The sequence below is a fragment of the Hypanus sabinus genome, unplaced genomic scaffold, assembly GCF_030144855.1.
Source record: "Hypanus sabinus isolate sHypSab1 unplaced genomic scaffold, sHypSab1.hap1 scaffold_878, whole genome shotgun sequence".
NCBI classification, from domain to species: domain Eukaryota; kingdom Metazoa; phylum Chordata; class Chondrichthyes; order Myliobatiformes; family Dasyatidae; genus Hypanus; species Hypanus sabinus.
In genome coordinates, this window is record NW_026781730.1 from 1 (window position 1) to 13828 (window position 13828).

The window sequence follows — 13828 nt, forward strand, 5'->3', positions numbered from 1 at the left end:
GCCTTAGACCAGGTCCCGAACCTGCTCGCGATTCCCCGAGTGAGGCCGCAAGGTCTTAGACCAGGTCCCAAACCTGCTCGCGATTCCCCCGAGTGAGGCCGCAAGGCCTTAGACCAGGTCCCAAACCTGCTCGCGATTCCCCCGAGTGAGGCCGCAAGGCCTTAGACCAGGTCCCAAACCTGCTCGCGATTCCCCCGAATGAGGCCGCAAGGTCTTAGACCAGGTCCCAAACCTGCTCGCGATTCCCCCGAGTGAGGCCGCAAGGTCTTAGACCAGGTCCCAAACCTGCTCGCGATTCCCCCGAGTGAGGCCGCAAGGTCTTAGACCAGGTCCCAAAACTGCTCGCGATTCCCCCGAGTGAGGCCGCAAGGTCTTAGACCAGGTCCCAAACCTGCTCGCGATTCCCCGAGTGAGACCGCAAGGTCTTAGACCAGGTCCCAAAACTGCTCGCGATTCCCCCGAGTGAGGCCGCAAGGTCTTAGACCAGGTCCCAAAACTGCTCGCGATTCCCCCGAGTGAGGCCTCATCTTTGTTTTTATAGTCTAGTCCTCTCAAAATGAATGCTCACATTTCACTTGCCTTCTTCATCACTCAGTCAACCTGCACGTTAACCTTCAGGGAATCCTGCAAGAGGACGTCCGATTTCTTTAGCACCTTTGATTTTTGAGTTTTCTCCCTCTTTAGAAAATAGTCTTCCCTTTAATTCCTTCTACCAACGTGCATGACCGTACTCGTCCCAACACTGTATTCCATCTGCCACTTATTTGTCCATTCTCCTAATCTAAGTCTCTAGCCTCCTCAACATTTCCTGTCTTCGTGTCATCCTGAAGTTTGGCTACAAGGCCATCAATTCCATCATCTAATCATTGACGTGTAACGTAAAAGAATTGGTCTGAGCACCGACCCTTGTGGAGCAGCACTAGCCTCCGGCAGCAAATCAGAAAAGGTTTCCTTTGTTGCCACTCTTTGCCTCCTGCCAGTCAGCCACTGCTCTGTCCGGTAATACCATGGGATCTTGTTAAGCAGCACCTTGTCAAAGGCCTTCTGAAAATCCACGTAATCAACATCCACAGATTCTCCTTTGTATATCCCGCTTTTTATTTCCTCGGGGAATTCTAAAAGAGTCTCCTAAACGTATCTGCCTCTCCCGCCACCCTGACAGGTACCTGATGTGCAGTGACGCGAATGATCTCCGAGCCAAGGCGGAGTGGGAGGGCAAGGGCAGTGCTTCGCGAACCAAACTCCTGGACAAGCTTCACAGTAAGTCTTCAAGGGAACAGTGTTGGGGGGGGGGGGGGGGGGGGGGGCGGATCTTATTCAAGCATTCAAAGAGGGCTTGACAGGGCTGGTGTTGGGACGTTTTCACCAGCAGGAGAGCCTCGAACAAGGTGGACAGAATTGCACGATTAGGGACCGGTCATTTAAAACCGAATTCTATAGAAATTTCTCCGTTCAGAGAAGCTCGAATAACTGGACTCTCGAGAACTCTCTGCTTCCTCAACCGCACTTTATCATGAACCACACTGTGACGAATTCTGGACAGAATGGTACAAAGGGCTATTTTTAATCTGGCTGGGTACCAATATTGACCCATTGGCAACCTTGTGTATGATCACGTTCCTTATTTGCGTAATCAATCACCAATCACACAGCAGTGCTGGTATTAGTAGCCAGTAGAATCTCTGTGTAAAGGCCAATAACACCTCAGAATTAGCAAAGTAACTGACCCCGAGAATCTTTCATTTGCATCGTCATCTGGCGTCCGTGTGCCAAATGGCTCCGGTCCCCGGCTGAGCAAAGGGAAGCTGTGCCCTTGGGGATCTGCCGTACCTGGCCTGACTGCATGCGATCCTTAACCCTCGCTTTGCTGCACCAGTAGTTGGGTTTAGAGTGGGGCAAATAGACAGTTGAAAGATGGAGAAGTGGCAGAGCAGGGTGGCATAGAATCAGCTGCGATCATCAGAAAGTGTTTTCTCTTCACTATCTTGATGGACGTGTGTGGAGTGATCTGTCTGGATGGTCAACAAGCAAAGGTTTTTACTGTGTCTCAGTGCACGTGATAACAGTTTAAACCTTTTGGGCATTACAGCCGAGTGCAGGCCCCGTGGCACAATGTTGCTGCGACCTCTTAACCAACTCTAGTATCAACCTGGCCCTTCCCTCCTGCTTAACCACCCATCGCCCACGCGCCTATCTGCCTCTACTGCCACCCTTCGCGGGACGTTCCACGCACCCACCAGTCAGGGTTAACCGTGGACACTGAGAGCCGGCAGGCCAGGCCAGTACGCCGTGGAGAGCAAGCATTGCCCCTGTGGCAGCTCCCCCTCACCGCGAGTCTGCTGAACGGCGGAGACCTGCAGCACAACGGGGATTTCCAGTCAGCATTGAACTCCTCAGGGAGTCCAGCTCCAGATATTTCCCTCAGTGTTTACTCCAGAAGCCTTGCCCGTGAGCAAATATAGCCTCAAAGCAGTGGGGGTTTGAGATCAGAGATTTCCTTGTCCGAGATGAGTCCCATCTGTCCGAAGCGACTGGATTTAAGGCACCGGTAACCCGCCTCTCCCCTTTCTCCTGTCAGTAGAAACGGTGCCACTGGGCTCAGTAGCTGAGCCACACGAGAAGGCCGGGAGCTGGACTGGGTTGTCAGAGGCTGTTCGAGACGCACGCCATTGAGAGCGTGTAATAGGTAGTGGGAGCTTGTCCCTGTTATCACACTCACCACTCTCCGTGTAACAACCTGACATTCCCCTTGTATTCTCCTCCAGCAACATTATAGTGATGCCCCGGTATTAGTCATTTCTAGTTGTGTTCCAGCTGTACAGACAGGGAGCATGCCCCAGCCCCAGCCCAGCACTGACAGGAGTCCACTGTGGTATGAGACAGTTCGGATATGCGGGGGGGTGGGAGACTCCATTGTAGATATCTCCCCTCCTTTCAGATGGCAGAATGATGGTCCTTGGTACATTACAATTCACTGTACCCTTGTTCCAGTCTCCCTTCCCACCCCCACCTTCCCACTGCATGCCATTCCTCCTTATTGTCCATTTCCCTCCCTTTCCCCTCTCTCCCCAGTCATACTCCTCTTTCTTCCGCTCTCCTCTCAAAATCATTCTCTCCACACAGTCTCTCTGCCCTTCCATCCCCCTTGGCATGTCTCTCTCTGTCTGTGTGTGTGTGTGTGTGTGTGTGTGTGTGTGTGTCTTTCTCTCTCTCTCTCTCTCTCTCTCTCCCGCCCCTCTCCCCCCTCCCTCTCTCTCTGTCCCTCTCTCTCTCTCTCTCTTTCTGTCGTCTCTCTCTTTCTGTCTCACCAAATCTTTCTCACAGTCTCTCTCGATCTCTCTCCCTCTCTCTCTCACACACACACACACACACACACACGTCCTCTCCCTCTCAAAATCTCTCTCACACAGACTCTCCCTGTCCCCCTTTCAAAATTCTGCTCACAGTGTCACACAAAATCTCTCTTTCTCCAAGTCTCTGTCGCCGTACATCCTCTCCCTCTCTCAGCAGTCATACCTCTCCCTCTCACCAGCCGCATCTTCTACGGCACCTACTGCCCACCCTCTCCTCCCACCGCACGCTTTCCCTCACCTCGAACCCAGTAATTTGGCCTTGAAGCCACGTGCGTTTAGACGGCAGTGGAGAGCTGAACGGACTGCTTTCCGTGTTCCCTCAGCGTACCTGCCGCCCTCCGTGATGCTGCCTCCCCGCCGCCTACAGACGCTGCTCCGGCAGGCCGTGGAGCTGCAGAGGGACCGCTGTCTCTACCACAACACCAAAGCCGACACCAACCTGGACTCCGTCTCGCTGTTGATGGACCACGCCTGCAGCAGGTGAGAATGAGCGGGTGTCAGGGGAGGCTCGAACCCTGCCTCGTCCTCCGTCACCTCAGCTCACTGACCTGTCACTTTGACATCACCACAGCATGTCGGGAAATTTGGAAAAAACAACAAATTTCATGACAGATGTGAGTTATGATAAATCTGATTCTGATGTGGGTCTCTATTGTGGACTGAGAGTGGAAAGGGGGCAGGGAGAGGGGAATCATGGTTGGGAAAAGGGGAAGATGGGTCGAGTGATGTTTAGATAGAGATAGAGATACACTTACAGATAGAGCGGATGTGGAGAGGATGTTTCCTATAGTGGGGGAGTCTAGGACCAGAGGACACAGATAGAGCGGATGTGGAGAGGATGTTTCCTATAGTGGGGGAGTCTAGGACCAGAGGACACTGATAGAGTGGATGTGGAGAGGATGTTTCCTATAGTGGGGGAGTCTAGGACCAGAGGACACAGATCGAGTGGATGTGGAGAGGATGTTTCCTATAGTGGGGGAGTCTAGGACCAGAGGGCACAGATCGAGTGGATGTGGAGAGGATGTTTCCTATAGTGGGGGAGTCTAGGACCAGAGGACACAGATAGAGTGGATGTGGAGAGGATGTTTCCTATAGTGGGGGAGTCTAGGACCAGAGGACACAGATCGAGTGGATGTGGAGAGGATGTTTCCTATAGTGGGGGAGTCTAGGACCAGAGGACACTGATAGAGTGGATGTGGAGAAGCTGTTTCCTATAGTGGGGAGTCTAGGACCAGAGGACACAGATCGAGTGGATGTGGAGAGGATGTTTCCTATAGTGGGGGAGTCTAGGACCAGAGGACACTGATAGAGTGGATGTGGAGAGGATGTTTCCTATAGTGGGGGAGTCTAGGACCAGAGGACACAGATCGAGTGGATGTGGAGAGGATGTTTCCTATAGTGGGGGAGTCTAGGACCAGAGGACACAGATCGAGTGGATGTGGAGAGGATGTTTCCTATAGTGGGGGAGTCTAGGATCAGAGGACACAGATAGAGTGGATGTGGAGAGGATGTTTCCTATAGTGGGGAAGTCTAGGACCAGAGGACACAGATAGAATGGATATGGAGAGGATGTTTCCTATAGTGGGGGAGTCTAGGACCAGAGGACACAGATAGAGTGGATGTGGAGAGGATGTTTCCTATAGTGGGGGAGTCTAGGACCAGAGGGCACAGATCGAGTGGATGTGGAGAGGATGTTTCCTATAGTGGGGGAGTCTAGAACCAGAGGACACAGATAGAGTGGATGTGGAGAGGATGTTTCCTATAGTGGGGGAGTCTAGGACCAGAGGACACAGATCGAGTGGATGTGGAGAGGATGTTTCCTATAGTGGGGGAGTCTAGGACCAGAGGACACTGATAGAGTGGATGTGGAGAAGCTGTTTCCTATAGTGGGGAGTCTAGGACCAGAGGACACAGATCGAGTGGATGTGGAGTGGATGTTTCCTATAGTGGGGGAGTCTAGGACCAGAGGACACTGATAGAGTGGATGTGGAGAGGATGTTTCCTATAGTGGGGGAGTCTAGGACCAGAGGACACAGATCGAGTGGATGTGGAGAGGATGTTTCCTATAGTGGGGGAGTCTAGGACCAGAGGACACAGATCGAGTGGATGTGGAGAGGATGTTTCCTATAGTGGGGGAGTCTAGGACCAGAGGACACAGATAGAATGGATATGGAGAGGATGTTTCCTATAGTGGGGGAGTCTAGGACCAGAGGACACAGATAGAGTGGATGTGGAGAGGATGTTTCCTATAGTGGGGGAGTCTAGGACCAGAGGGCACAGATCGAGTGGATGTGGAGAGGATGTTTCCTATAGTGGGGGAGTCTAGGACCAGAGGACACAGATAGAGTGGATGTGGAGAGGATGTTTTCTATAGTGGGGGAGTCTAGGACTAGTGTGCAAAGCCTCTGTAGGGAAGGATATCCCTTTAGAACAGAGGGATTTATTTAGCCGGAGGATGGTCAATCTGTGGACTTTGTTGCCATGGACAATGGTGGAGGCCAAGTCATTGGGTATATTTAAAGGTCCTTGATCATCATGGGAGAAGGATGTGATAGGGTACAGAGAGATAATAAATCAGCCAAGATGGATGCAGAACAAACACAATGGACTGAATGGCCTAATTCTGCTGCTAGGTCTTATGGTATGCGTCCATTCAGTATTAGGTGACCTAGATACCATTACCTCTCAGTCCTCGATAGAGACCCATATCAGAACCGGGTTTATTGTCACTGACATCTGCAAGGAACTGGATTTCTTGTAGCGGTACAGTGCAGATGATAAAATTACTATGTTACTGTGCAGACATCTTCGGCCGCTGAGCTACATACAGTATGTGCCTCAGATTTTTGCACAGTGCTGTGTTTCTCTCTGGATACAGATTAGTGTAATTTCTATTTTCTGTACATACTGCTTTCTGTAACTGAAGGTTTATTACGTCAAGCACTGTACAGTCGCTGCAGAACAACAAATTTCACAGCATACCTGTGTGTTGGTGACAGTGAAGCTTTCTCAGTGTGACGGAAACGCGCCTGGACAGTGCGGTAACCAGAACGCCTGTGAGTGCCCCATCAACCCCAGAGCCCACTGCGCGAGTTTCCCTCTGGAAATCTGAAATACCCCAGAGAACACTGCAAATACTCAGCATCTATGGAGAGAGATGAAGGGACACAGTGTGGGGTCTGTGTCTAAATTACAGCAATGGGGTACCTGACTGGTGGGCAAGTGTGTAGCAAGTTTTACAGGCAGAAAATAACTGCTGGAGGAGCCCAGTGAGTTGGGCAGCATGTGTGGAGGCAGAGGGATGGTCGAGCTTTCGGGTGGAGTCCCTGCATCAGGCCAGTCAGCGTCTGTGGAGGCAGAGGGACGGTCGAGCTTTCGGGTGGAGTCCCTGCATCAGGCCAGTCAGCGTCTGTGGAGGCAGAGGGACGGTCGAGCTTTCGGGTGGAGTCCCTGCATCAGGCCAGTCAGCGTCTGTGGAGGCAGAGGGACGGTCGAACTTTCGGGTGGAGTCCCTGCATCAGGCCAGTCAGCGTCTGTGGAGGCAAAGGGACGGTCGAACTTTCGGGTGGAGTCCCTGCATCAGGCCAGTCAGCGTCTGTGGAGGCAGAGGGACGGTCGAGCTTTCGGGTGGAGTCCCTGCATCAGGCCAGTCAGCGTCTGTGGAGGCAGAGGGACGGTCGAGCTTTCGGGTGGAGTCCTTTCATCAGGCCACGCAGGTTCCATTTTGTTTGGACAGCAGGAAGTGGAGTCAGGAAGCCAGTGTTGGGGAAGAGTTTTAACAACGTTTCTTTGTGTGAGGGAAGAGTCTGGGGTGGGGGCTGATCGTGCCGGGCCTGTTGGTTGATGGCTGGGATTTGTTATGGATGGTTACCAGCTGGGGTCACGACCATTCCTGCTACCATCGTTGGTTATCATCTGCTGTATTTAATAGTTTTGATAATGGGGTCAACTGGAGGACTGTGCAGTTTTGGTGGCCTATGGAAGGATGTAAATAAGATTTAAAGAGTACGGAGGAAGTGTGCGAGAGTGTCATCTGCAGTTCATGGGAAAAGGTGACCAGGTTAAGACTTTTCACTGGGCTGCAGGAGAATCAGGGCAATCTTACACGTAGAGCAGTACAAAATTACAAAGAGTCGAGGTAAGGAAAATGCATGCAGGCTGGGATGAGAACTGGAGGGTGACAGGTGAAATGTTTAAAGGAGTCTGAGGGGAACTTGTTGACTCTGACAGTGGTGAGAGTGTGGTGTGACCTGCCAGAGCAAGCAGTGAAAGAATGCAGGCTCGATTTCATGTTTAACAGAAGTTTGGGGATGTACACAGATGGAGGACTGTGGTCCAGGTGCAGGGAGTTGGAACCGGGCCTGTACAGATGAGATGGGCCGAAAGGCCTGTTTCTGCGCTGTAGCTTCACAGCAAGTGTGCAGCAGAGATCAAATAGATGCTGGTGCAAGGGCAGCGAAGGGAGCTGGTCTGAAACCCTCTGCCGTGTACACCCAGTTCTGTGTTCTGCTCCCACAGGAAGCAGTTTCCTTGCTATACCCGTCAGATCCTGACCGAGCACTGCAACGAGGTGTGGTTCTGCAAGTTCTCCAATGACAGCACAAAGCTGGCAACAGGGTCCAAGGACAACGCTGTCATCATCTGGCAAGTGGACCCGGTGAGTCCCGATTCTTCTTCCTCAAACACCGGGAGCGCTTTGAATCACCACCGACTCCCAAGAGTGTTATTCCATGGCCTGGGAGTCTGTGTCTGATCCCAGGAGTGTGTGATGGGACGGTGTGGAGGGAGGGTCACTCTGTGTCTGACCATGGGAGAGTGTGATGGGACGGTGTGGAGGGAGATTCACTCTGTGTCTGACCCAGGGAGTGTGTGATGAGACGGTGTGGAGGGAGGGTCACTCTGTGTCTGATCCCAGGAGTGTGTGATGGGACGGTGTGGAGGGAGATTCACTCTGTGTCTGATCCCAGGAGTGTGTGATGGGACGGTGTGGAGGGAGGGTCACTCTGTGTCTGACCCCGGGAGTGTGTGGTGGGACGGTGTGGAGGGAGGGTCACTCTGTGTCTGACCCCGGGAGTGTGTGATGGGACGCTGTGGAGGGAGATTCACTCTCTGTCTGACCCCGGGAGTGTGTGATGGGACGGTGTAGAGGGAGAGTCACTCTGTGTCTGACCCCGGGAGTGTGTGATGGGACGGTGTGGAGGGAGCTTCACTCTGTGTCTGACCATGGGAGAGTGTGATGGGATGGTGTGGAGGCAGGGTCACTCTGTGTCTGACCCCGGGAGTGTGTGATGGGACGGTGTGGAGGGAGATTCACTCTGTGTCTGGCCCAGGGAGTGTGTGATGGGACGGTGTGGAGGGAGATTCACTCTGTGTCTGGCCCAGGGAGTGTGTGATGGGACGGTGTAGAGGGAGAGTCACTCTGTGTCTGACCCCGGGAGTGTGTGATGGGACGGTGTGGAGGGAGCTTCACTCTGTGTCTGACCATGGGAGAGTGTGATGGGATGGTGTGGAGGCAGGGTCACTCTGTGTCTGACCCCGGGAGTGTGTGATGGGACGGTGTGGAGGGAGATTCACTCTGTGTCTGACCCCAGGAGTGTGTGATGGGACGGTGTGGAGGGAGCTTCACTCTGTGTCTGACCCCGGGAGTGTGTGATGGGACGGTGTGGAGGGAGAGTCACTCTGTGTCTGACCACGGGAGTGTGTGATGGAACGGTGTGGAGGGAGATTCACTCTGTGCCTGACCCCGGGGGTGTGTGATGGGATGGTGTGGAGGGAGGGTCACTCTGTGTCTGACCTCGGGACTGTGTGATGGGACGGTGTGGAGGGCGATTCACTCTGTGTCTGACTCCGGGAGTGTGTGATGGGATGGTGTGAAGGGAGGGTCACTCTGTGTCTGACCCCGGGAGTGTGTGATGGGACGGTTTGGAGGGAGATTCACTCTGTGTCTGATCCCAGGGGTGTGTGATGGGACGGTGTGGAGGGAGGGTCACTCTGTGTCTGACCCCGGGAGTGTGTGATGGGGCGGTGTGGAGGGAGGGTCACTCTGTGTCTGACCCAGGGAGTGTGTGATGGAACGGTGTGGAGGGAGATTCACTCTGTGCCTGACCCCGGGGGTGTGCGATGGGACGGTGTGGAGGGAGGGTCACTCTGTGTCTGACCCAGGGAGTGTGTGATGGAACGGTGTAGAGGGTGCTTCACTCTGTGTCTGACCCCGGGAGAGTGTGATGGGACGGTGTGGAGGGAGAGTCACTCTGTGTCTGACCACGGGAGTGTGTGATGGGACGGTGTGGAGGGAGAGTCACTCTGTGTCTGACCCCGAGAGTGTGTGATGGGATGGTGTTGAGGGTGATTCACTCTGTGTCTGACCCCAGGAGTGTGTGATGGAATGGTGTAGAGGGTGCTTCACTCTGTGTCTGACCCCGGGAGAGTGTGATGGGACGGTGTGGAGGGAGAGTCACTCTGTGTCTGACCACGGGAGTGTGTGATGGGATGGTATGGAGGGAGGGTCACTCTGTGTCTGACCCCAGGAGTGTGTGATGGGACGGTGTGGAGGGAGATTCACTCTGTGACTGACCCCGGGAGTGTGTGATGGGACGGTGTGGAGGGAGGGTCACTCTGTGTCTGACCCCGGGAGTGTGTGATGGGACGGTGTGGAGGGAGAGTCACTCTGTGTCTGACCCCGAGAGTATGTGATGGGACGGTGTTGAGGGAGATTCACTCTGTGTCTGACCCTGGGAGTGTGTGATGGGACGGTGTGGAGGGAGGGTCACTCTGTGTCTGAACCCGGGAGTGTGTGATAGGACGGTGTGGAGGGAGGGTCACTCTGTGTCTGAACCCGGGATTGTGTGATGGGACGGTGTGGAGGGAGGGTCACTCTGTGTCTTACCCTGGGAGTGTGTGATGGGACGGTGTGGAGGGAGCGTCATTCTGTGTCTGACCCCGGGAGTGTGTGATGGGACAGTGTGGAGAGAGATTCACTCTGGGTCTGACCCAGGGAGTGTGTGATGGGACGGTGTGGAGGGAGCTTCACTCTGTGTCTGACCCAGGGAGTGTGTGATGGGATGGTGTGGAGGGAGCTTCACTCTGTGTCTGACTCAGGGAGTGTGTGATGGGACGGTGTGGAGGGAGGGTCACTCTGTGTCTGACCCCGGGAGTGTGTGATGGGACGGTGTGGAGGGAGATTCACTCTGTGTCTGGCCCAGGGAGTGTGTGATGGGATGGTGTGGAGGGAGATTCACTCTGTGTCTGACCCCGGGAGTGTGTGATGGGACGGTGTAGAGGGAGGGTCACTCTGTGTCTGACCTCGGGAGTGTGTGATGGGACGGTGTGGAGGGAGATTCACTCTGTGTCTGACCCCGGGAGTGTGTGATGGGACGGTGTGGAGGGAGATTCACTCTGTGTCTGACCCCGGTAGTGTGTGATGGGACGGTGTGGAGGGAGGGTCACTCTGTGTTTGACCCCGGGAGTGTGTGATGGGACGGTGTGGAGGGAGGGTCACTGTGTGTCTGACCCCGGGAGTGTGTGATGGGACAGTGTGGAGGGAGGGTCACTCTGTGTCTGACCCCGGGAGTGTGTGATGGGATGGTGTGGAGGGAGATTCACTCTGTGTCTGACCCCGGGAGTGTGTGATGGGACGGTGTGGAGGGAGAGTCACTCTGTGTCTGACCCCGAGAGTGTGTGATGGGACGGTGTGGAGGGAGAGTCACTCTGTGTCTGTCCCCGGGAGTGTGTGGTGGGATGGTGTGGAGGGAGATTCACTCTGTGTCTGACCCCGGGAGTGTGTGATGGGACGGTGTGGAGGGAGATTCACTCTGTGTCTGACCCCGGGAGTGTGTGATGGGACGGTGTGGAGGGAGGGTCACTCTGTGTCTGTCCCCGGGAGTGTGTGGTGGGATGGTGTGGAGGGAGATTCACTCTGTGTCTGACCCCGGGAGTGTGTGATGGGACTCGGTGTTTCTCCTGCACTTTTCAATCCTTCACCACAGATGGCATCGCATTCTCTGTAAAATTCCACTCTTTGGCCAGCCACTCGTTCACTCTGTTTCTAAATTCTCTTACATCTTGCGAATCTTTAACATGAAGCTGAAGCTTGAGTTTTTGCTCTGTATGTCCACACACACACACACACACACACACACACTCACACACACTCACACACACACACTCACACTCACACACACACACACACTCACACACGCACACACTCTCTCACACACACACACACGCGCGCACACACACACACACTCACACTCACACTCACACACACACACGCACACACTCTCTCTCACACACACACACACGCGCACACACACACTCACACACGCACACACACACTCACACTCACACACACACTCCCACACACACTCTCTCTCACACACACACACACACACACACTCACACACTCACACACTCACACACACACACACTCACACTCACACTCACACACCTGTCCTGAGCAGCAGTCAGATTGGAGTGGCAGTTTCACATTCTGTCTGTTTGTCCCTCTCTGGAACAATTAAACAGGCTGAAATCCCAGACTGCACAGCTTCCCCCTCTGTCACCGGCACCATCGAGGGTTTTTATACAGCAACGTCTCGATATCGTGAAGCATCCCATCCACCCTGCTGGCAGACCGTTTGTCCCTCTCCCCGCTTCATGGGGAGAGGTTACACAGCATCCACACCGGTGCAACCTCGGCTCTCCGACATCCTGTCAGAGTCACCTGGGGCTGGCAACACTTCACGTACATGCACTTGGTCTCTGTATGTAAGCTAGCCTTCTCTCTGTCCAGCACACTGTTCTTCATGCTGCCCTGGGTCCGGAGTAATGATCATTTCAGTCCCTTTACACTTGCGTTCTGACGAACGGCGATAAACGATCTGCTAGGTTTCTCCCTGCTTCTGTGTTACTGCATGTGGCCTGCCGATCAGTTCAGGCCCATAAAACCGTAGGACCTAGGAGCAGAACCTGGCCATTCAGCCCATCATGGCTGATCCTGGATCCCACTCATCCCCATACACCTGCCCTCCCGCCCTGTCCTTTGATGCCCTGACCAGACAGGAAACGATCAACCTACACCTTAAGTATACCCACGGACTTGGCCTCCACCGCAGCCGGAGGCAGAGCATTCCAGACTCACTACTCTCTGTCTAAAAGAAATTCTCTTTACCTCTGTCCTTAAAGATTGCCCCTCAATTTTGAGGCATTTTTTAGTTCTGGCTACTCCCACCATAGGAAACATCCTCTCCACATCCATATCCCTTTCAATATTCAGTAGGTTTCAATGAGATGACCCCGCAATCTCCTAAATTCCAGTGAGTACAGGCCCAGAACTGCCAAACATTCCTCGGATGCTAACCCTTTCATTCCTGGAATCATCCTCATGACTCTCTCCAAAGACAACTTATCCTTTCTGAGATACGGGGCCCAAAACTGTTGACAATACTGTTAAATAATGCTACTGTGGTGACCCACTTTCTGCGCAAGCGAACCGGCTCACAAATAGCCAGCACGCCAGGGGAGACTTTGGTAATGCACCTCTGACGCCATTTCCGCCCGGAGAGGGCGGGTGCTAGGGATTAAATGCCAGCGCAGCGAAGTTTGAATAAACTAGTCTCGAAACAACTTACCGACTGCGTGTCGTCATTTCAGCGCTGTGTGTAGCACATTGCTACACTACCTAACTAGTGTCTTATAAAGACTCAACATTATCTCCTTCCTTTTGTATTCTATTCCCCTTGAAATAAACCATCTCACCATTTATTGTACCACTCGTCTTTCAGGACACGCACCAGCTGAAATTACTGAAGACTTTAGAAGGCCACACTTACGGCGTGTCATACCTGGTGTGGAGTCCAGATGACACTTACTTGATCGCCTGTGGCCCCGATGATTGTTCGGAACTCTGGCTGTGGCACGTGCAGGTACGTTGTATGTGGTAGGTTGTCCTGGACCTCCACCATCTAATCCCCAGCTGTCGAGTCACGAGTGCGATCAGCCCTGGTTCTAGTTGTCAGTGGCCAGCCACCCTATACAGATTCACAAGAGTCTGCAGATGCTGGAAACCTTGAGCAGCAAACTCAAAGTGCTGGAGGTCTGTGGAGGAGAGTAGATGTTTCAAGCTGAGGTCCTTCACAAGGTCCGGTAAGGAAGGGGCAGAGGCAGGATAAGAGGTGGGGAGAGGGGGCAGGGGGAGAGTACAAGTAGGCGAGACCAGGTGAGGAGGAAGGTGGCTCCTGCTTTGAAACATTGTCTGTTTATTCCCCTCCATACATGCTGCCTGACCTGCTGAGTTCCTCCGGTATTTTGTGTCTGTCTTGCCCAAAAGTGGTAAACTGGTTTATTGCCACCACTGTACTGACATAGAATAGATAAACTCTGTTGTACAGGCTGTTTCTGCTGATCATTTCATCTCATCAGTTGTACAAGTGATAGCAGGAATGAATTGTTAATTGTTTGTAAATGAGATTCGTTTT

At 53.4% G+C, this 13828-nt stretch overlaps 1 protein-coding gene across 1 annotated transcript in view; it reads left to right on the forward strand.

Annotated features, from left to right (window-relative positions):
- Window positions 1-1025: 1025 nt before the first annotated feature.
- The window catches only part of LOC132390356 (WD repeat-containing protein 26-like), a gene marked incomplete at its 5' end in the record, with an annotated part of 132368 nt that continues 119565 nt past the window's right edge, over window positions 1026-13828 (forward strand). The window contains 4 exons of the mRNA XM_059962962.1: window positions 1026-1260; window positions 3677-3833; window positions 7872-8010; window positions 13136-13276. Coding sequence (XP_059818945.1) covers window positions 1026-1260; window positions 3677-3833; window positions 7872-8010; window positions 13136-13276 — 672 coding nt within the window. The remainder of the gene's footprint in view (window positions 1261-3676; window positions 3834-7871; window positions 8011-13135; window positions 13277-13828) is intronic.